We start from the raw sequence: 22,645 nt of genomic DNA, 5'->3' as shown, positions 1-22,645 counted from the left end.
AGAAGGAACGTCTGCAGAGCTGAAAGCTAGATGAAGAAATGTTATGGGGTATTGAAATGTGAGAGGTAAGAAATGCAAAGAAGTGACACTATTTCAGAAGGGATGGAGCAGAAAGAGGTGGGAAGTGGCAAGGGTGTAGATGAGATGTTAGCAGAATATGAGTAAGGTGGGAATCTTACATATGGAGGCAGAAAGGGAAGTGGATTTAAGAGCATCTGGAAGGAAAAAGCTGAGGAAGTTGAATGCTGCAGTCAAATAAGAAGAAGGCCTTGTGCAAATATCAGCTATAGTAAATGAGACAAGGTTAAGAAGGCAGAACTTAGGTTTTACACATCATTTTTACGCATCAAGAGAAAGTTAGTTGTGTGGTTAGAATGAAACATCAGCTTAATTCACAGAACAGCCTAAGGAAGTAAGAGAGGCTACATAATTGTATTGAAATGAGGGAACTGCCAAACATCCAGATCTCATAGCACCCAACAAGAAGAAGAGAGTAGAATTACCACAATTAATGAAGAAGCAACAGGAGGAACCAGAAGACATTACAGGTAAAGTTGCACAGATTTTGGCTGATAAGAGCATCCTGTAGAAGGAGGGCAATCATCTCTGAGAACTGGAATTGTAGTGTCAGCAACCTACAGATAGCAAGTCTTGGACATAACAGAGAAGAAAATCAGCAATGATTTAAAAATTCATAAAATAGAGAGCAGATACCAGTCAACAGAGAAAGTTGTGAGCCAGCAAGAGTACACAGCATTTTTCAGGGACATAGATACAGATAAGGAAGAGAAAAAAAAATATTTTTTTATTTTATTTTATTTTTTCAGGAAGAAAAAGAAAACATAGCTGAGGTAGTTCACATGAGTCAGTAATAGTCATAAGAGCTGGGAGAGAATTGGACTTGCAAAATGTATTAATAGTATGTAATATGTTACAAGGAGTCTTAACCTTGATTTTTAAGATTGGATAATGACTCATTATCATTAGTAGTAAATTCACATTTGGGAATTGATCACATATATTCTGAAAATTTCTGCCTGATTTCTGGCTGATACACCACTGGGATACAACACAGTTGCTCTGCAACTCTATGCATGTCCAGGTCTGAGACCTTTGGAAACACACTATCTATACATTGTGTTCCATGTGAATGTCTTTAAGCTATGTAAACCAAGATCATAGAATCATAGAATGGCCTAGGTTGAAAAGAACCACAATGATCATCTAGTTTCAACCCCCCTGCTATGTGCAGGGTCACCAACTACCAGACCAGGCTGCCCAGAGCCACATCCAGCCTGGCCTTGGATGCCTCCAGGGATGGGGCATCCACAACCACCCTCTGTGTGAAAAACTTCCTTATAAAGGATGTGGGCAGGAAGATTATGGGATGCTAACATGTACAGAGTTCATATCAGAAGATGGAGCCTTCAAGCTGGAGCTGGAAAATAAGCTCACTACTGCAAAGATATCCACTCAAAGACCTGGCAGCCTATGGAGATCATTTAGAGAGTTACTTTTCAGAGCCTATTATACACTCCAGTAAATCTTTTCTGCTTTGCTTCCATGGTAACTTGAAAGCAGAGAGTTGATGCGTATTGTCAATAAATGCTAAGCAAGCAGTTAATTTGGACATTGGCTTTTTAATTTTTATTTCAGATGGTGATGTAACAGTAAATTTTGAAACTTCAAACGGACACACCATAGCTATTGGTGAAGAAACCATACAGGAAGAAAATGCAGTAAAAGCCAGCAGAGATAATGGCGCTTTGTCAGAGAAACCATGTGGGCCAGAAGGAAAAAAAGAAGATCAAAAAGGTAAATGGACACATTTATCAATTTTTTTCCCCACCTACTTTAAACACTAACATGTTCTTCCATCAGCACCAATACATGCTGTAAGCTCTATCCTGCAACAAGGATGCCAGCAGAACCTGCCAAGAAAATAGACTTGCAAAACATGGGTATTTCATCACTGGTAGGCATACTGTGGATATAGTAAGGTAACAAATAGAAGCATGGTATGAGCATGAAAATACATGCATAGATGTTTCTGAATTCACTGTGAACCTTTTGTTGTAAATGTGGGCAGGCTTTGGTTCCAGGTTTTCCTTTTGTGAAAGAAGACATAAAGTGCTTGTGCATCACCTTGCAATACCATTGCAGAAGCGGCTCATAGCTTAAATATTCAAGTGTTTAATCTACTTGAAAACTGTGTGTCATTTTGAAAATTACTTCAGCAGCTCGTTCCCGTTGGTTTTCATTACCTCTTAAGCACTTAAATTCCAGCTCTTCAGAAATATTCAAGGGAATATATTGCTACTACAAATTGAACTCAAGTCATTTATGGAAAATGTACTTTATGCCTATGTGATTTTCTATAGATAAAATGCACTAAATCCTGTTAAATATTCACTGTGCCCCAAATCTCAAGGTCCATATTAGTTTTGTTACCTTCATTCAGATTCACTTTGGTAACAAAGTTTGACTGGATAAGGAAAAGTTAAAAACTCAAGTGGAATCACAGGGGTATGCTGCATTTAACCTCTTTCTGTAGTAGTTGAATACTGGACTACTTCTTTTCACTTTAAAAAAAAAAAAAGAAAGAAAGAAAGAAAAAGTGAGTGTTCTTAAATATTGCTCCATCTATTGGATTTTCTAGAGGAAAGAGCAAGGATACAAAAGACCAAGAACTTCATGGCTGGCTGTTAGACCAGTATTTCCAATGTTACCTAGTAACCTTTACCTAGTGATGAATGAGCCTCTGGAGGATGAGAGGGTCAGTTTGGCTAATACAATAATTTGAATTCTTCTCTGAGCTATGTAAGTCACTTGACTGTGTAAGAAGTGGCTGGATTTCCAAGGAGAACTGCACTTCTTACAAGATTCCTAGTACTTCCTGTCTCCCAACAAGCCCAAAATACATAATTAGCTTTTTTTCATGACATTTAAATATGTATATCTTTTTGTGTCAACTAGAACCAGATGTGTATTGGGTCAGGAAAAAAGATTTGCAAAAGCCATGAAAAGCTCCTTAAAAATGATTTTGGGGTTAGGTCAGATCATTTGTTATTTTATGCATCCCTAAATACAGCCTTCTGAACCTGTCAGGTCTTGAAAGTTTTCCTAAGGGGCATATTTTTAGAGGTACACAGTTCTAAATATTGAAATCCCATCTAGCTGATGCTGCAGAATGCAGAACTGTAATGAAAAGGGGAAGATACAGTATCTATTTCAAACACGTTATTTCATTCAGCTCTCTCTATTGTGCTGACCTTAAAGAAATTTGAAATGATTGCTGTATAAGAGTAGGCTCAGTGCCAAGGTATATTTAGCTATCACTTTATCACAAATTAAGCAAGAAGGTGAGTGAATCTGTTAAAGAGTAGGGCCTGCAGATGCCTCTCACCTGGTGGTGTAGACTTCAGTGCTTTTTTATGGCAACTACAGTAGGTCTGCATCACACCTACACCCACTGGCAGGGGGAGAAATAAGCCACTGATGTGATGGTTTGCATTAGCATTATCTTGATGCTCAAAGAGCATTAAAATCAGAGCTGTGGCAGGACTATGGGTATACCTGGCAGTGTCCTCTGGTCAGACTGTAACACATGCTGCTTTTCCAGATCACAGTCTCTGTCAGAAGAACTGAGATAGGTGGAGTGAATACTAGCTGGACTGTCACGAGCAATGAGTTCAAAATGGTTTTTGTAGAGATTGATGTTAGTCTTTTTAGAGTCACAAATTCCTATGTGTAAATCTTACAGGAAGTTTTTTGTACTTTCCATGTTTGTAAGACCTGAAGACAGCAATAATTCCTGCTGTTTAGCAGTACAGTATGCTGCAAACTGCTGCCAAATCAAAGCGTTCCAAAAAATGCAGCTCAGCCCCTGAAAGTTATCAGGTTATTTTAAAACTCCTTTATGAAATGGTGGTAGCTCTTACTTGCTTTCTGCTTCAAACAGGTCTTGAAAATGAGCTTCCTGCTTAAATAGGATGATGACTGCTGATGCTGGAAGTTTAAAAAGACCAAGTGTGGCAGGCACAGTGGTCAAGCGGTAAGAGTTGGCAGCAGTGCGTCATGGAGCAGGGAATGCGTTTGGAGTTAAAAGAAGTCACAGGAAAAATGTTTTAGCGTGAGCCACAGAAGTGCAGTATCTACAGGGCAAAAACAGTTGGCTCAGCCACAAACTGTAGGAATGAGTTAAGCAAAAGTGAGTGAAGTAGCAGCCTGAAAGCTGTTCCCTGTGCTGCCAAGCATCCCTGCAAATTTTGCACCTTCTACTCACGAGTATCTTCTGTGTTTGGGGAAAAAATTCCCTTTGGAAATTTCATAGTGTGGTCATTACTTTTTGTAGCTATGATACGTCAATTATCCAAACAGGGTGTTTAAAAGGAAATTTCTCCTTTATGGCAACATAATAAGAAGCTGGCGATACAGGTGATTGAGCAATTAAGTTTTACAAAAACAGGTGATTGAGTTATTAAGCTTTGCAGATGGGAAAGCAGAGCCCTGGATCTTTTTCTTGGATTGTTTATTCACATTATATTTGTACTAGGTTGAGTTCTGAATACTTTTTTTTCCTTAGCTTGGTTTTGTTTTGACTACAAGTCACTAGCATCTTTTGCTGAAAACACAGAGCTCAACTGTAGCCATTCTCTATGAGCACGCTGGAAGGGATGCAGAGCAGCACGTGGGCAGGCAGCGTGCCAGAGTACGTGCTGCCTGTCTGGCCAGCAGGCTGGACTGTGCTGGCATACCGGGGCTCCTGATCAATGGCACTTGTTTAAAGAGCCCCTGTGGGCCTCAGCGCTCCAGGTCCCCAATGAGGAGCATTCCCTATGAACCTTGCATAGAGGATCCATGGATCCCCTTCTTTCTTCCTCTTGTACCCTACAAGAGTGTTGGAGAAGAGCAAAAGCAACATGGGTAGAATAGATATCAAAATTGTAGCTGTTTCCCACTATAGACATAGGGACATAGCATGATGGCACAGTATGCTTGCTGAACATTGTAAGACCTCCTGATATTGTGTCAGAGCTCCTTTTCTCCTTCACGCTTTCCCAAGATGTCTCTGGCATTCAAGATACACCAGAGAACCGTGAGTTTGTAGCTGAGTTGTTTGTAAACTTTGATCTTACTCTTTTTTGATGTGGCAAGTTAAGTCTTTTTGTGATTCTGGTAGATAATTTCATTGTTAACTTAAGTTGAAGAAGTGAAAGTAGTAGTTGAAAGTGAAGAAGGTTCAGTAACCATTAGCGATACACTACTTGGAAAAAAAAAAAAGTTTCATTTTGCCTACCATCAGTCAGGTAGGAGTGATAAATAACTGCACTGCAGGAAGCCAGAGCTCTCTCGTGGGTGCTTTGGGTGTTCTGGGTGTCATGGAACATAAACTTCTGAAATGTTCCAATACCATTTATAGCAGACCCAAGGTCCTCTTAGGTTTTCTCACGTATTTCAGTGAAGGAAACAATTTCTAGTCCTGTTTCCAAATGAATTAATAGAACCCATCTGTATAGTGCTTTCCCTCCACAGCATAACTAACCTGAGAGCTGACAAATGTCTAATTTTTAGTTTAAGTTTTAGTTCAGAGGTTCTTTCTCCTACGTTTTGTCACTGTCTCTTATATCTACCTTTAAATTTAATCTTCTGTTTTTCTCATGCATAAACAGAAAAAGAAAGCTGGAGTCATAGGCCCTGATCTTATGAGTATGCATACTTGCTGACCAACACTCTAATTCGCATTCAAGGGAATGTTCTTTAAACTCAAATTTTCTGAATTTCTTTTCTCAGAGGCCTTTCCTTTATTTCCCCTAAGTGGAAAAAAAAAAAAACAAAAAACAACCAAAAACCCACCAAACAAGCAACAACTGCTGAATTCAAAGTAGTAGCCTCCATCTTCCAGGGCCTTATACAGGAATCTCTCAGCAGATCAATCTTGCGAACCACTCACTGTGAGAGATAAGACAAACTTTCCTCTCTCTTGTGTTATAAACTGGCTTCCTACACCCCTCAGCTCTGTAGATCATTGTTATGTGCACCATATATAAAAGTTTATTGGTGTTTTTTTTTGCCTGACTCCCAAAGAATCTACTTGTAGGTCTCAGTCTAGCTGAGTTGTTTGCTGGCCTACAACTTGTTATTCTAAGAATAGTTTATCTTCTATTTGTCACCTGAACTATGTTAATGAGACTGAATCCAAGTTTTCTTAAAAGGAAAGGTACTCTAGATAAAGCTTTGTTTGGGCAGGAATCATCCAGTAAGTCAGCCAAGCCAGGCACGCTCCTGCCAGTAGACTGACATGAGAGATGTAGGCTTTCACCCACGTAATGTGAGTGGCAGAGGAAAGATCCTAATTTGTAAAGCTGCCGTTTGTTTTCTGTTTTTGTTTTTTTCATTATTTAAAAAAAAAATCCTATTTATTAAAAAAAAAAAATCCTAATGTGGCTGCAGGAATAAAATTGTAGACATGGTTTTAGCAGATTAATCATTGAATTGTTTGAAAATATCTATACAGATAGTATAAAGGAATATGGAAATTTACGTCTGCTCGCTTTCCAAGTATCTTATAGACCAAGAAAAGGTAAAAATATGCAGTTAACAGTGAAGATGTTACAGATATTCTGTCTTGATTTAACAGCTTACATGTTACGCAACAGTTGAGCAATCAGCATGTGCTTGTTTTGTTTTGTATTGGTTTTTTTTCCTTTATTATCTTGGAAACAACAAAAATTTAATGTGGTTACTTATGTCAAACGTTACACCTACCCCTTTTTCCTCCCTCCTTCAGGTTTCTACCCTTCCTCTGTTACAGGGTCTTTTGCACATGGTGTTGTTAACATTATTCAGTAAGCAAAAGCTGGAAGTTTGCAGACATACAGATCTGTTCATCTGTCTTCAAGAAGGATGAATTCAAAACTGAAATTAATGCAGAGGGTTGTGAGACAGCTGTTCTTGTTCAGCCTAGCAAAACAGAGCCTGAGTCTTGAGTGTATTTGGTGAATGTAACAAATTGGTATATAGCCAGGAGAGACTATGGATGAAGGACAATGCTGGCACAAATAGAAAGGAATAAACAGAGGCTTGAAATACATTTGGACTAGAAATTAAAGGAAGCTTTCAATTAAAATAGGTGTTTTCTTGAACAGAGCTTTAGTAGTAAAAGCATGAACAAAAAGTGGAACATGATTGAGTCTAAAATTTATGAAAGGATTTGTGTGAGTTGACCACCTGCACCAGCACAGTCAGAGAGTCCAAAAATGAGACAAAAGACACCTTGTGTTGTCTGGCATCCCATGTTTCTGAATGACAGTTTCCTGGATTTTGATTAATCATAATACAGCTCTCTGCATAGGCTGGAAAGGAAACTCTTGATTCTCAAAACTATTATTTAATTTCATTTTGGAGGGGTTTACCCTGTAGTAAACAACAAATTATACCTTATTTCCATCTTCCATTTTACATAGTGTTACTCCTCTAAATTGTGCTCATCTTCCAGGAGAAGAGTGCTTTGCAGCTGATAAAGATTACATGTTTATAATGCAGGACTACTGACTGTCTGTGAGCTAGATTCATATCACAGCTCTAGCTGTAGAAATCAAAAAACCTTGGTACTGTATGACAAAATCCTGTAGTAGAAAAGTTTGGACTCAGAAATTTACAAAAGTAAAGAAAAAATACAAACCAGTTGTGCATGTTTTCTGAGACTATGTCAAGGATTTTTGTAGATCTTCAGAACCACCATTTAGTCCACAGCTTAGGAACAGTGGAGCATTTAGCTTCCAAAATAAGTCATTTGATTTTCCAGTGAATATGGCATACTGGAATCTCCCTGAAAATCTGTGAAAGTTTCCACAAGAGCTGCTGCACACTGAGTATTTTGTAATCCTGGTCATGGTTTTGTTTTTTTTGTTTGTTTGTTTTTTATCTTTAGATGTTTATGTAAAAAGACAGCTTTCTTAAAAGTCTGGCCTCAATCACAATTTCTGGGAACGAGAAAATCCCATTTCAAAGTGAGCTTTCCTGAAAATCTGGCCTTTGGAAAAATTGTTCCAAACATGCACATATTATTGATCTAAATGCTTAAATAAGACATTAACATTTGCTTTGCTTTCTTATTAAAAATACAACAAATTGCTTTTACAGAAGATGTCTTGATGAAGTGTATAAAATTATTATTATTATCTGATGATCATTTGGTGACTTTTTGCTTAATGTCCTGCTCATGATGAACAGATTTCTAGATGAGGAAGAGCAATAGCAATAAAAATACCTTGAAGCTGATTCTGAGGTATTGAGGGGACAAATAGATGGACTGAGATGATTCAGGTGGCTCCTTGATTTGGCAGTCACAAACCTGATGAGAAAGAAGAAGCATCTAGAACAAGGGCCCATATTCAAGCAGGGACATGCTAGAGAGGTACGGTTGTAACACAATTTTATCTCAAAAGCATCTACAGACATCAGACCATCTCTCTCCCTCTGCAAGAGTATTCCACTGTTGCCATTGTTAGCTACTATTTGTATTTCTACAGTACTCATGCATAGACAAGGAATTTATTATATAGTGTCTTACATGAATACAAAAAAAAAAAAAAAATTCCCAGTAGGCTTGTAGTAAAAGAGAGGATCCCATGGTTAGATGCTGAAAAACAAGAGGAGACTAGACAGGATAATAAATACAATGCCAACAGCTTAAAAATTGTTAGTTTTGGTATCACAACAGATTGTAATGCGAAGGAAGAGAGATATCTTTGTGAATGTTTACATGGAGAGTCTTCCAAGCCTGAGAGCAGCAAGGGAAAAGCAATTAAATGTGTTTGCTTCAAAATTTGGCTTGCTAGTGACAAAAGCTGGTCAAGTGAGAACTGAGTATCAGTATCTCAAGTAAATGAGAAACATCAGGTTAGGCGGGATGAAACTGACATTGAAGGCCATCAGATTTATCTGGTGAGATAAAAAAAGTGAAGATAACACAGAAAATACAAAGGTAACATAATGCCAAGAGGAATTATATAGTCAAAGCAATCGGCAAGAGCAACTATCTTCATCACAGACTTCTTCATCGATATGAGCAAGAAGACTCATTGATCAAGTGAAGAAAAAGGCATGTATGTGATCAAAGTATAGCCCAGGCTCAAAAGGAACTGTAACTATCCAAGCAGATCGAGTTCTGCTGTGCAAAGAGTCTGCCAGACCTTGGTATAATATGTTTAACAGTATGGAAAGAACTGCCCTAGATAGAGATGATATCCCAGTATTCATGGGGTTAAAATTGATATTACATAAATTGTCCAGCTTAATCACAACTGAAATCTGAAAGCAGAGACATTGATTTGGAAGAAACATTCAAATTTAGTTTTTCATTAATAATTTTCATTTATTTTTCTATAGAAGACTGAAAATATTGTGTAAGAAAGATATGCTTATTTGCAACTAAGTAAAGATGTAGCCTCACATTTTGTACTTTTTTACTAATACATAAGACATATTGTGACACATTATTTAATCAGTTAAGCAGTCGAATGTAAGTTGACTAAGATTCTAAATAATTCTCCTGCATTTCTTCAGAATATGGAGGATAGAGTACTAGGTTATCATTCTTAACACTTTCTGTATTAATGACTTAAAGCAAAACACGGTGACAATGTATAAATGCACAGTTTTTCAACTGATTCTTGTTAGTAAGTAGAGTTTTAGGATGCTGGATCCATAAGGAAAAAGAATGGTATACACTTAAAATTCTTTCTGATCATGTCCTTCAAGATCTTCAAAATAGAAATTTTATCTTTTCTTGCCATGTTTGTCATAATAGAATTAAAATGTAACAATGTCTTGCTTTCTCACAATTAAATCAATTTTTCAACTTTGAATGAAGGTAGGTGGAGTTTAATAAGGAGGTACCATTTGCTATAAAAGAGGAAAACAAAGTGTAACGAATATGTTTTTTTCTTCTTCCAAAGTCTTTCTCTGGTCCAGGAGAAAGAGGTAGGAAAACAAAGATATTGTACAAGGTGCTTGAAAGAATCTGCTTGCTAGCTCTAAAACAGTAGTTCTTGCATAACATTAGCAAAAACAGTTTATCCTATGATTATATAGGCTGGAAAGAAATGAGAACAACACCATTAATTCTCTTGATTGATAAAGAGTTATGTGTGCATGTTGCTTTTAATAATTGCAGAGGTGATGCATCAGGTTCATGTTAACAAGCCTTAAACTAGAGATTGAAAAGGCTTTGTTTCTGAGATAAGGAATGTTGATGTTGTCCAACATGTTTGTTTCTGTTTTTCATCTACTAATCTTACAGTGAAAAGATACTGCTTATCTCTTGGGAATCTTTTACATAGGAAGGAAGAGGGCAGGGAATGGCCAGGAGAGCAAGGAACTGCCATGTAATGTGTGTTAGAGTGAGGCTCTTGTGGGAATGTACTGAAGTAAGTGAATTGGTTTCCTTTCAAGTGCTAAAAAAGAAGTCGTTAAAGTTCTTTTTGATATATGCTTGGCTCCTACATTCCCTGAGCATTGTAGTTTATAATAACATGCAAGTAAAGCTTTTATGCTTTTGATGGTATGCTATTACTTCTATAAAATACTTTTTTCTGCAAGGTGTGGAAAGACTGTCTTGAGTCCAAACGGGCACAGAGATGGTGTGACAGAATAAAGAAGGATTCCCATCTGGCTACCAGCTATAGTCTAGACACCATAGAGTTTGTGTTGCAGAATTTAAGTTGCATATAAGTGGCTCAACTACATTAGCTTTGCTGTTTTGAAGTGAATTTCCAGATCCTTCCCACTTATCTGTCTTCAATTTGCAGAGCACACAAAGTTCCCTTGGATGAAATTAAACACAAAGCTGCATTCAAGAACTTGTTGAGTTCCCCCCACATATGGACATGCAGCCCACAGAACTAGCCTGAAGCTACTCCACAGTATAATCTTGTGAAGTGCACAGGACAGGGACACTGGATCCCCTGTGTTACTTGTTTCACTCTACAGAGCCATTCCTATTGGACTATGAAATGTGGATAAAGTCCAGATTTCTGCTGACTGAGTAACTGTTGATTCTTGAAACTGCAGTCTTACATGAACACCTAAAGGACTTGCAGGAGGGAAGAGCGTTCCCATGCCAAATGACATCCTATTTAATTTAGTTAAAGAGTAGAAATACCCTGGGGAAGATACCGAAATAAAGGTGCTGTTTCTGTGAGCAAGCAGGCTGCAGCATAGGAAAATGTGTTGCTTCAGGGAAAATTTCAGCTTGCATGGCCATATTTGAACCTGTGGCTGAGAGAACAGCTTTGTTCACATTTACATGAATCTGAGTTTTATAGCCTATTGATTTCAGAGAACTAGAAAAAATCTAAGGGAATTTTTTACCAAATGGCATTTGCCTTGCTTAGTTTGCAGCCAGCAGTTTAGCTGGGGATACTAAAGAGGATCCTTGGAAGTCTGGAATAGATAAGATTGAGAGGAGTGCTGGGCAAAAGTCTTCAATGAGAAGGACTTGAGTTGAGACAGGTGGGAACTTTTTTTTTCTTTTTTTCTGAAGTAGTAATTCAATAAGAGAGAAAAGGTGAAGAAGTCTCTCCTGATTCCCAAGAGATCAAGCAGCAAAAGTAGTCATTGTCTAGCTTGCTGTTGAATGTTTGTGGTGTCTGTGTCAGTTGGCTTCTGTTCACTTTCTTACCCATAGAGAACACTACTGATCACTGCTCAGAAATAACTGCATCCCATGCTCCACCACTACCCAAGTCTAAGCCTAAGTCTAAAAAAGCTCCGCTACCACCAAAAAATGCTCTTGCTGCTTCTACCACCACCAGCCATAAGAGTAATGAAGCACCTCATGCTAAAAAAAAGGGAAAGGCTCCTGTTAAGCAGCCTCCTCTCCCGCCTCCCAAGCCAACAAGCCACAGTGCAAATCGAGAAGTAGGTGAGTACTGCACAGGCAGTGCCAGTTATGGTGGGTGCATGTGCATGAAGGCTTGGTCCTACCAGGACTTCTGCTTTCGTACTTAACTATGCTACTAAAGAGCATGCCACTGATGTTTTTAGCTAACATCTCACTGAGCTCTGGTTCTGCTGTCTGCAAACACCTCAGATGAATCATTTTGCTGTCTAACAAATGTATGCACAACACCAAGCACAACAGAGACTATACTGAATTCCCAGTTGACGTGCAAGTGCTGGCAATAAAATGACTCAGAGAACTATCAAAGGATCGGCAAGGAAAGAGGTGACTTTTGAAAACAAATACATCTGAACTGTCCCAAAGTAAATCTATTGATTTTTCTGTAACCTGCTGGAAATATCTACTACTCCATTCAATGTGACAAGATTACAAGTTTTCAAAGTGGTAGAGAACAAAACCATGAAGATATCTTTAAAAATTATTGAGTAGCAGTTGTTTGATCTGAAAAAAGAAAGCTCCTTAGAGATGGCCAAGCTTTCCTGAGCTTGTTGATGACTTCATGTGATCATAAATATACACTGAAAAGGGAAAATGCTCAGGCACACAGCAAATGTATTTATCACTGCACATTTTAACCATATTTCTGCAGTTATGCTAGATTTTATGTAGCTATTCTCAGGTACTGAACTTGAGTTCGAGTGGTTGTGATTTAGACAATGACCAAAATGAAATCATCCAAATACAATTTGAATGCAAACAATATTACGATGAGTTGAGTACATATATGCATTGGCCAACTTATACAAACCTTGTGTTCTCAATCCTCTTTCAGTCTTCCAAAGTCCTTCAGTCCCTCCAGTTTTCTCTCCAAGTATACTTCTTCATAACTTGTACATTTTGGCAAGTGTTGTATTTGAAGCATACAGAAGAGGACTGTTTGAAAACACTGCAAGAATGCTAAAGTTACAATAATAACTTCGCCATAAACTACCTATTAACTTGGTATTAACTGTCCCTTCTACATCAGTAGGCCACAAGAATAAATATTTTGAAAACCCAGAATTTGCTGCTTGTATTTCACTTTCAGATGGAAAACTGTTACTCTCAGCTAAAAGAACCTTGTAACAGCAGACCTTTCAGAGACAGAACAACCCACTGGGTAGAAAAGTGTTTAGGCTTTTGACCAGTAACAAGCTCTCAGATACCTCAGTTCATTAATTAAAATACATTCAAATTCCAGATTTGTCTCTTAGTAGCCTTGCTGAAATTTCAGGTGATACTTGAGATCACATGGATATAAAACATATCAATGTGCCCCTTTTACAAAATAGCACATATTCTATGAATAATTTCTTTCAGCGCTGGGTATATTGTTTTCATCTGCAATGCTTAATAAACAGAATTGATTGGGGGTGATATTTTATACTTGAGGTTTATCACATTCCTGTGAAAGTGAATACAGTGATCCAGTCCCATGAAGGAGAACAGGAATATGAGGAACTGAAGTTACTCAACAGATTTCCTAACTGAAATAGTGGAGTTAGGATGAGTGTTAACATAAGCATGAATGTTTGCACAAAATTGAATAATATTCATCAGCTTTTTTATGTAATCAAAATCTAAGTTTTCTACTGAAAAAGGGACTTGATAGGAAATTGTTAACCAGCCCAGTTTAAAGCAATAATAGCAATAGCACTACTGACTTGAGTCAAAGTGTGGGGAGAATTTCTCTGGGAGAATTCTTTCTGTTTCTGATTGCAAGACCAGAAAGGTTCCAAGAACAATGTAAGGCTTCATTCAATGGAAACATCTTTTTAACTTTTCCCAGTAATAATTATAGTGTGGTTGTGTATTTGTATTGTGCTGGAGTTCTTGAGGTTAGGCACATAACTTGGTTTCATTGATTGGAGCCTGTGTTTAAGTGCTTTGCTGAATCAGAACCAGAGCCATTTGTTAGTACCATCCACTTACTCAGTAAGGTTTCTGCTCAGTAATATGCAGGTTGGAGCCACTATTTATTTCCACTGCAATTATGAACTATTGCTTATAACATTTCTTTGTTTCCTTTTGATTTGCTGGTAAATAAAGTCAGTGATTTGTAGTGGACGTGACTGATAAGAGCAAGTATCAATAGATCCTGTGCTATAGAGTGGCCTCGTAGCACATAAGGACAGTGATTTGCCTGAAGCCGTGAGTTTTTGCAGATTTTTGCCGATGTACTGAAAGCTGCACAGCTCTCTAAATGTTTATAAACCATAATGTTCTCCTGCAGAAGAGAATGGTATACTGTGTCTTTTGAATTATTTTCCATTTTCTTTGAGGCTGAGAGCAGCATCACTATGAGAGCTATTTTTGTACCATGAGCTTATTGGTGCGAGTATCTGTATTTTGGTTCTATCCTAATCTGCTTGGGTTTTGTTTTTGTTTAAATGCTTATAGGCCTTTCAGCAGATTTCTTTTACAGCTTTCTGTTCTGCTCTATAAGCTTAGCTTCGAGGTTGCTGTGCAACTTTATAATGCTTTCACTTGTGCTCTTGAGGTTAATCATTTTTACTACAGCAGAAGAGTTTGAGGTGGATGAATTATGATGAAAAGGACTGAACTGTAAGATGGTTGTCATTTTTGTTGCTTTTTAAATGTAAGTTGAAAGTCTGAAGCTCCCAGTCCACATGATGGCTGTTTCAACACAGCAGCCAGAAATGTGACTGGAATGCAAATGAGAATACCAGTCTAACTGATCTCTTGCAATCTTGCACACTGACCATGTGTGTTTCAATATAGTAAGTATCACAGCAGCAGACAGCAACATTACTTACTAGTTAGCAACAAGTGTCGAAGTCTTGTGTCACCTTGTTTTCAATGCTGAGTTGGTCACTGGCAAGACTAAGAGCTCCAGTACACACAGGAGGTCTTTAGTGCCTCTTTGCTTCAGGAGGTCATTTGTGCAGAATGAGATCAGTAGTTTCTGCCTCTGTTAAATGGATGTACCCAGCTGAACCCAAAAGTACATCTTGTTTTAATGGCCCTCTGCTGCTTGCCATTAGCTAGGAACACACAACTTGAAAGAACATTGTGAAATGTGATTAACTGATGCCCACAGGGATCCTGATTTGTCCACTGAAAGATGTACAGAAAATCATATTGTTCAGTATTTACTCATTTGAAGCATATAGATGAAGGATTATAGAAATCTCAAGTGTGTGTTTTCATTTTTTTAAAGTATCAGCACAAAAGTCAACTAACGCAAAAAGACGCAAGAATTGTACAGTTACAAGACTGCAAAATGCTTTTTCTTTTCTTATTTTAGCTAGTGCTTCACATGCTAAAAAAACACCAGTCTCCAAGTCCTCTTCATCACCATCTACTTCGTCCACATCATCTCATCCCAAAGCCTCTAAAGAGACTTCCAGCAAATCAGGCACATCAGGAACTCCCAGGGGCAAGAAAAGGCCTGGGAAACAAACAGCTCCACGAACAGCACCAGATGGGGCTGCCTCTTCCCCTTCAGGTGCCACTACCAACAAGTTGGAAGTGAAGGCAGAAAAATCTGAGCCTGAGCAACCTTCCAGTGTAATTTCTGAAACAGAGGATGTAGGCGAACCAAGCAAGCTGGTTGTCCCCCCTCCTCCCATCACTGCTCCTCCTCCACCCCCACCCCCACCTCCACCTCCTTTTACTTCTGCAGCTGGTCAACTCATTGTATCCTCAGATGCCCAAGATCCATCCGTTCCCGGATCAGATAGTAAACCTCTTCTTCAGGCTGAGCGAGGCGCAGATGAAGGCTTGAGCAATACAACCCCAGACAGTGGTCCAGAAGCTAGTGGAGAGGACACAAAAAGGTGAGATCGTCATTGGTAAGTCATTGCTGTTATTAAAAAATAGCAAAGCCTACAGTTGAGGGAGCCATATTTCTAGTGTTACATTGCATGTCAGCACAATTTGTTCTTTGCATCTTAGAGCCATTCTCGTATAGTACTGAAGGATTCCCTGACGTGTCATTTCTCATCATCTGCCAAGTACATTATTGCTTGGCTTAATACAGCTTGCCTTGTTTCACTGACACGGATGGTCCAGAGAATCTCTGGGTGCCCCATCCCTGCAGGTGTTCAAGGTCAGGTTGGAGCCCTGGGCAGCCAATCTGGGGGATAGTAGCCCTGCTCATGGCATGGGGTTGGAGCCAAGTGGGCTTTAAGGTCCCTTCCAACCCAAGCTATTCTGTGATTCTGTGAATAAGACCCCTGTGTTTAACTGCTCAGCTAGTCTCAGATAATACTTTCTTTTCTCTCTCATAAAAGCAAACAAGAAAGGATGCTGAATTATGAGGTGGTTTGTTTTGGTTTTGTTGTACTTTTTTGTAAATATCATTAAATATCTCATTGCTAAAGCTTCTCAATTCAGTAGCTGAATTTACTTGTAGGCTTCATGATAGTTTTAGACTTTGGCTAGTAAATGTTAGTAAGTCTGCCACTGCCCAATATTTTTTCTTAGTCTCAGATACTATAAAGTTTAGTCAAGAACAAGTTCATAATTACATTTTTTTAATCAAAATAGTCGGTAGCAAGAAAATGACTGATGTTAATCTGTCTTTTCCCTGTCAAAAGAACCAGTGTCTTTCATAACAACCCACGAGGATTTAATCAAAGATAACAGTGTCCTAGAGAATTTCCTTTAGATAGAGGAAGTCTTGCTGGTACATCTGTGCCAGTATTACATTCCTGTGCTGCTTCTCTCCTTGATCACACATTCGTTTATGAAAAGGATTTTCCCACGGCAGACGGAAATTCTGCTGCTCATTTCCATGTTCATCAGTGATGGAAATGAACATTTTGCTCTCATCAGTAATAAAACTGTATTTGCACTAAATACAGTCTTTCATCCAGAACAGGAAACTTTGCAATCCTGCCTGCTCTCTGACTCACTCCTCTTACCCTCAACTTTATGAGCTGCTTTTCTCATTACCCTTTATTTACTATTGGTCCCATCGCACAAGAAATAAGCAAGAACAGTGATGTTTCTTTATTAAAACTTTGCAGCTCATCATTTCAGACCGCATCTTTCTTCCTGACATACTTACACGTATATAGGTATGTACACCCATGTGCATACACATACACTGCATAGCTTGTACATCCATATGATTTTAGAAAGAGAGAAGTTAGTGTGAACAACAGAACTTTTATTTTCATTTTTGCTTTTATAGTCCATCTCCCGTTTGAGTTCTGTGCTGCCTTAATTAACGTAACATCGTGTCGTTATGAATTAACAGCTTGGCTAGCAAAGACAACCAAGAAGCAAAGGCAGCTGGCCAGACCCACTCTGAACCAGCAGAGAGGACTTCTGATGCTGCTGCTGCTGCTGAAAGTGAAAGCAGCAGAGAGAGCCATGGCAGTGACTCTGATTCTGATGGGCCCATACTTTACACAGATGATGATGACGATGATGATGATGATAATGCGAGTGCTGAAAGTAAGTCCCTAACAAAAGGAGTGTACTGGGGAAGGGGTGGCCACCTCAGGGTGTATACATTTGTCCTTGGCTGGCTCAGAGGACCTGCTAAGTATCTGTGGTTGCTAGATTGTTAAACTGGAGCTCACTGCTTGCGCACAGTCCAAAGACACCTACATCTAAGTGAGTTTTGTGTAGCTGACCCTGTTTAGTTATGACCTGCAGGAGAGCAAAGACTAAGGCAGAGCTTTTGCGAGCACATTGTTCTGTGGGTGATTCTTTTCCAAGATGCAGTGCTGCTGCAGGGCATCTTACCAAGCAGTTGCTCCCTATCTTTTACATATTACATATGAGCGTGCTTGATACTTGTTAGTGCAAAGTGAGGAGAGGCACATATAGCTTCAAGAAATGATTATGTATAGTTAAGTTTTACCACTGCTGGTAAATGCTTCTCCACTCCCAGACAGTTGTGATCAAAAACTTGCTGAGGCCCATGCAGTTTAAGCATTGCATGGGTAGGAATGGAGATGGGGGGAGCAGGTTCAGCAAAAGAAGAGGGTGTGACAAGGTCTGCCACTGTTGGATGTGTGTAGCCCCCTCAGAATATCAAGAGACAACAGAACTGCTTCCAGAGCTGGCTGATGCTAATGCTAGCTGTTGTCCCTACTATATCTGTCTTACTGACAAAGGGATTGCTTCAGTGCCTGGGGCTGCTGCCTAGAATATTTTACAAGCACTCAGGGCATTTTTCTAAACTGCATTTTTCATTTTAGTTAACAAAACAATTAAGTATAGAAAGCACTGTGCAAGAACTAAGTGACATAAGAGAGAGGAAAAAAAAAAAAAGGAAGAGGGACAAGATAAGATAATGAGGCTAAACCGTTAAAAGTTTAAGAAAGAGAGCAGCATTTTGCAAACTGTACTGAGTAGGTAAATAAATCAACTTGTAATGTATCATACTTCAAAGACATGTAAATGTAGATCTGTCATTTTTGCCCTATCACTTCACAGACAACGAATGATCCTTCTAAAATTCCTCTATTGTTCTGGCTGCTAGCTTTTTCAACCAAGTCTTCCAACTTTTTATTTTTGTGAGCTGAGTTGAAACTATTTTCCTTTTGATGTTAATTAAAATTCCTTTCCTGCATGTGGGAACAAGGCTGCTCTGGGGAAGTATTAAAGTCCTTACTTGGTTTGTGTCTGTAACCTAAGCATGAATGAACTAAATCCACCCTCCTCTTCCTTTCCTCAGGCTCTTTGGCAAGTAAAATTCGTCGTAGGGATACTCTTGCTATCAAACTTGGCAACAGACCATCTAAGAAAGAATTAGAAGACAAAAACATCCTGCAGCGTACATCTGAAGAGGAGAGGCAGGAAATCAGACATCAGATTGGAACGAAGCTTGTGAGGTATCAGTTGCAGAGTAAATGTGGCTTTAGCGAGTTGGACTACATGACCATTAAGGGTCCCTTCCAACTCAGAAGGGTCTGTGATTAGCAGGGACTTGAGCTACATATCCCCTTCTCAGTCAGTTTCGTACACACGGTGTGTGCCTGTGCATGTTCCTGCTTTCTGTCCCTTCCCTGTTCTCTAAAACGTTTACTTGCGTACTGATTCCAACAAAAGAAATTAACATAGACTGACTTTGTAGATTACTAGGGTAGATTACTTCATCTCTGAGGAGTATCTTTCTCATAGTTTAAATTCCTACAGCACTTAAGATAATTGCATGAAAAAAAGAAGAAAAAAATCACCTGTATTTACAAACTTAAGAAAAATCCTCTGAAGTGTTAATTCTGTTTTTTATATTTCTCTGAGAAGAGAATACAATATGTCTACGCTTTCCCAGGCCTGTTCTTGTTTCTCTTGCACTCAAAAATGTTATCCAGAGAGAGTTGGAGGATGTCCTGTGTTTGTTAGAGATTTCCAGATATTGGGCAGTGCAGCCAGTGCTCCTCCAGTACAGAAGCACAGCAGCCTGGCCCCAGAACATAGCACATGGCTGAAGTGCTCTGTGAACTGGATGACTAACTAATTTATTTCATTTCATAGTTATAAGAGGGATACATCTCCGTAGGGCCTGAGGGACATTTTTCTTCTGCTAATAAAGAAGCCTGGTTGTTATCACTGCTTTCCTAACCAGATTCCAGCTTTGTTAATCACATCCCACTTATCTGTATTTCCCGTGGGGCTGATGCTGAACAAGCTGCTCTTTGATTTCTACCCTGAACTCTCTTGTCTGGCATTGTCAGTTCTGCCCAGCTGGCACCTTTACCATGTAGCTATATTCAGTGACAGGCGATAACAGGCATGAAAAGCTTATGGTGTGCAGTGCAATACTAGGGTTGCGCTCAGGTCTGAGATTATGATCAAGATTATGGCATCCCATTTTAAAATTCCTAGTGTTGTGGTCAGCATCTGGCAGCAGAGATATGGTGGAAAGGTGGCAGAAAGCAGCAGAAGCCCTGTTCCCACAGTGCTGCCAGTGTTGGGTCAGGAACCTCCCTCCTGCAGTGTGGAGTTTCTGTTTGATGATGATGAGCATCCCCCAGGTCTTCCCTTTTGTACGCAGGTCTTGTGAATGTGCTAAGGGTTCTTTGAATTAGATGGTTTTTTGGAGCCGTAGATGATCTGTAGTGAACTGTGTGGCGTTTGTGGAGCAGAGGCCAAAAGAACTTTCGAATTCTAAGACATCTGCAGCATGCAATTTTTGTGCTGAAAAACAGAATAGCCTTTGCATTCAAAATACCTAAGAACAATCTTATGACTGCACAACTTATCATAATTAGAATGCCTAGGGACTAAAGAAGTGTATGTATTCTTTCATAAAATTACAGCTGTAAATGAGAAATTTAAATTTGATGGTGCGATTTCTGCAGTACTGTGCAAGTGTCACTTCTATATTCAAGTGGTGAGAATATAAATGTTAAATGCCTACTCAGTGTGGAAGTTACATGCACTAGTATTATAACTGTGAATGGAAATTGCCTGTTGTTGAATACCTCCACATAGCTTTATGACAATGGCTGTATAAGAAGGACATAAGCAGCATTTTAAATTGTAACTTGTGATTTGGATTCTAAATGAGCCATTTATTTTGCTCTTACAGGAGACTTAGCCAGAGGCCTACAACTGAAGAGCTAGAGCAGAGAAATATCCTGAAGCGTAAGTATTTTATTCAGCTTTAAGTTAGTATTTACTTAGAAAGTGAGAACAGCATATGTTGGATTCATATGATGTTTGTTACTCTCATGTTAGATCCATAACTGGAAAAAATTGATGTTCTTGAAAATAATATGTCAACACTAGACTTGTATACTAACCTGGAATGGTAGCTGTGAAAATTGCATACATTCAAGATGCCGAGTTTTGCTTGTCACCAACCCACTTCTTGAAGCTGGTCCCAAAGCTCGGGAATGAATTAGATACCCCTTATAAGTAGTTATAGGCTGGTTAAACTTCCACCTAGTGTTTCTGAGAAGGGAGAGGGAATATCAGTAGGAGCTGGATGTTGGATAAAAGGGCAGAATTTGAAAAGTGGACAGAATTTATGGCCTGATCGCTGTCACCTGGTCAGGCCTACAAATCAAGGAGGAGTAATAATTATTGGCTTTTAGGCAACTGTTTGTGCTAATAAAATTCTGTTGCTTCTGTGGAAGCTCTGTAAAGTAAGAGTGTCATGTCCTGCTGAAAAGCAGAAGCTACTGTTTATGCACTATGGTGCACAGAAGAGGGCTTAAGGGACTCCAGTCCAATACATAACGTGAATGGATTTTCTAAGAGCGTAATTTCTTAACCTGTAGATCACACAGTCATAATAAAGATAAATTGTGAAATACAAAGGTATTTTTAGGTAAAAAACAGCTCATGCTGAACTATGTGAGAAAAGTAATTCAAAAACATCTTCAGTGGTCCAGGATACGGCCACTGAGCTGGGAACACCAGCTTCTCTGTCCAGCTGATCCATAGATGACTGAACTACCAGCGTAGTGTACCTTAGTGTATTTAACATCACTTTTACCATTACTTATTCTGAGCACTGATTTTGCAATAAGAATCTCAAGACTAGAAAGTAGTTAATAGATTTCTATTCCTGTTTCAGCTTATTTATTGATGTTTTTGGTAGAGTGCAGCGCTTTGCACTCCATGCCTCTTTGCTGTTCTTTTCCTCAGTAGCATGGTATCATTCCCTCTTGTCTTTCCTAAAAGGGACAAGGGAGAGCAAAAAGAAATGCTGGAGCCTAAGCCAGCATCTAATTCTATGAATGCAGACTTATAAATGACAAAAAAAAAAAAAAAAAAAAAGCTGAGACACTTAATCTGCTTTTTGCTTGTCGCAGAAATATAAAATATTTCAAGTTAATCTTTAAAAAGCAAAGCAAAATACAAGAAAAACCAGTGTTTGTGATGGCACTCTGGCCAGAGCCCTTTTAGACTGCAAGTTCTTTTTCAGCTCTAAAACTTTCATATTAAACTTTCATACTATTTATTAAAATGGTTACATTCCCTTACAGAGGATCATTCAAAAATGTTTACATGTCTTAGATGCCTTTGTTGTTGTAAGTAACTTTTGTGAGTAAGTGGGGGTTTCTTTCATAAAGCTTCCTTCCTCCTATTTTTAAGCAATGAGTGGGGAGAAGGGGTTATATTATTGCTCATATGTAAACTGCAGCTAAAGGAAACCATTGTTTTGAGTGGTATTTATCAGAATTAGAGATTATATTAAGTGGCAAAGATCCAAGTGTTTATTTCAGGCTTAAGTTCAAGCCAAATCCTTCAAGAGTTTCAGGAAAAGTCCTTATTTTTTCTTTTTTTGTATTTCCAGTTAAAGTGAAGAAATCAATGTTGCAAGTTCTGTTTTGATAATATTACCATATAAACCAGTTCCTAAAAATTTTGTGGATATAATGGCAAGACATTGCAGGCTGATTTCTGTAAAAACAATTTGGATAAAACTATCCAGGCTTCTGAGTCTTCCCATACTAAAACAAAGTTATGATAACTCAAGAGTCCACTTGAAGGAATAGATAAAGTCCTGTATTTTTAATACAGACATTTCTGAGCTAGTAGTATTTATAGTATTGTGGCAAAGAAGCTTTTTATTCTTCCAGAAGTTTTGGATTAAGATAATGGTATTTTTTCCTGTATCTATAAAGGACAATGAAGTTTTTGTTCTGTGCACCTGCACACTTGCCAGTGCTGGCTTTGTAAAAAGCAGGGTTTAGCCCTTCGTGCTGGTTAGGGGATATTAATGATTATCTTTGCTTTTAAAACCAGGAAAGAGTAGCTGCT

At 38.7% G+C, this 22,645-nt stretch overlaps 1 protein-coding gene across 3 annotated transcripts in view; it reads left to right on the top strand.

Annotated features, from left to right (window-relative positions):
- Nucleotides 1–22,645, top strand: part of PHACTR2 (phosphatase and actin regulator 2) — a 120,567-nt gene that overhangs the window by 83,982 nt on the left and 13,940 nt on the right. For 2 of the 3 annotated variants that reach the window (XM_085217150.1, XM_085217151.1), the window contains exons 4-9: nucleotides 1,657–1,815; nucleotides 11,693–11,929; nucleotides 15,216–15,747; nucleotides 17,175–17,374; nucleotides 18,606–18,762; nucleotides 20,463–20,518. In XM_085217150.1, coding sequence (XP_085073276.1) covers nucleotides 1,657–1,815; nucleotides 11,693–11,929; nucleotides 15,216–15,747; nucleotides 17,175–17,374; nucleotides 18,606–18,762; nucleotides 20,463–20,518 — 1,341 coding nt within the window. The remainder of the gene's footprint in view (nucleotides 1–1,656; nucleotides 1,816–11,692; nucleotides 11,930–15,215; nucleotides 15,748–17,174; nucleotides 17,375–18,605; nucleotides 18,763–20,462; nucleotides 20,519–22,645) is intronic. The other variant, XM_085217152.1, reaches the window with a different exon arrangement.

This window comes from Meleagris gallopavo, chromosome 2, assembly GCF_905368555.1.
Source record: "Meleagris gallopavo chromosome 2, MGAL_WU_HG_1.1, whole genome shotgun sequence".
Lineage (NCBI taxonomy): Eukaryota > Metazoa > Chordata > Aves > Galliformes > Phasianidae > Meleagris > Meleagris gallopavo.
Note: the sequence above shows the minus strand (reverse complement) of the source record. Positions and strands in the feature narration are given on the sequence as shown.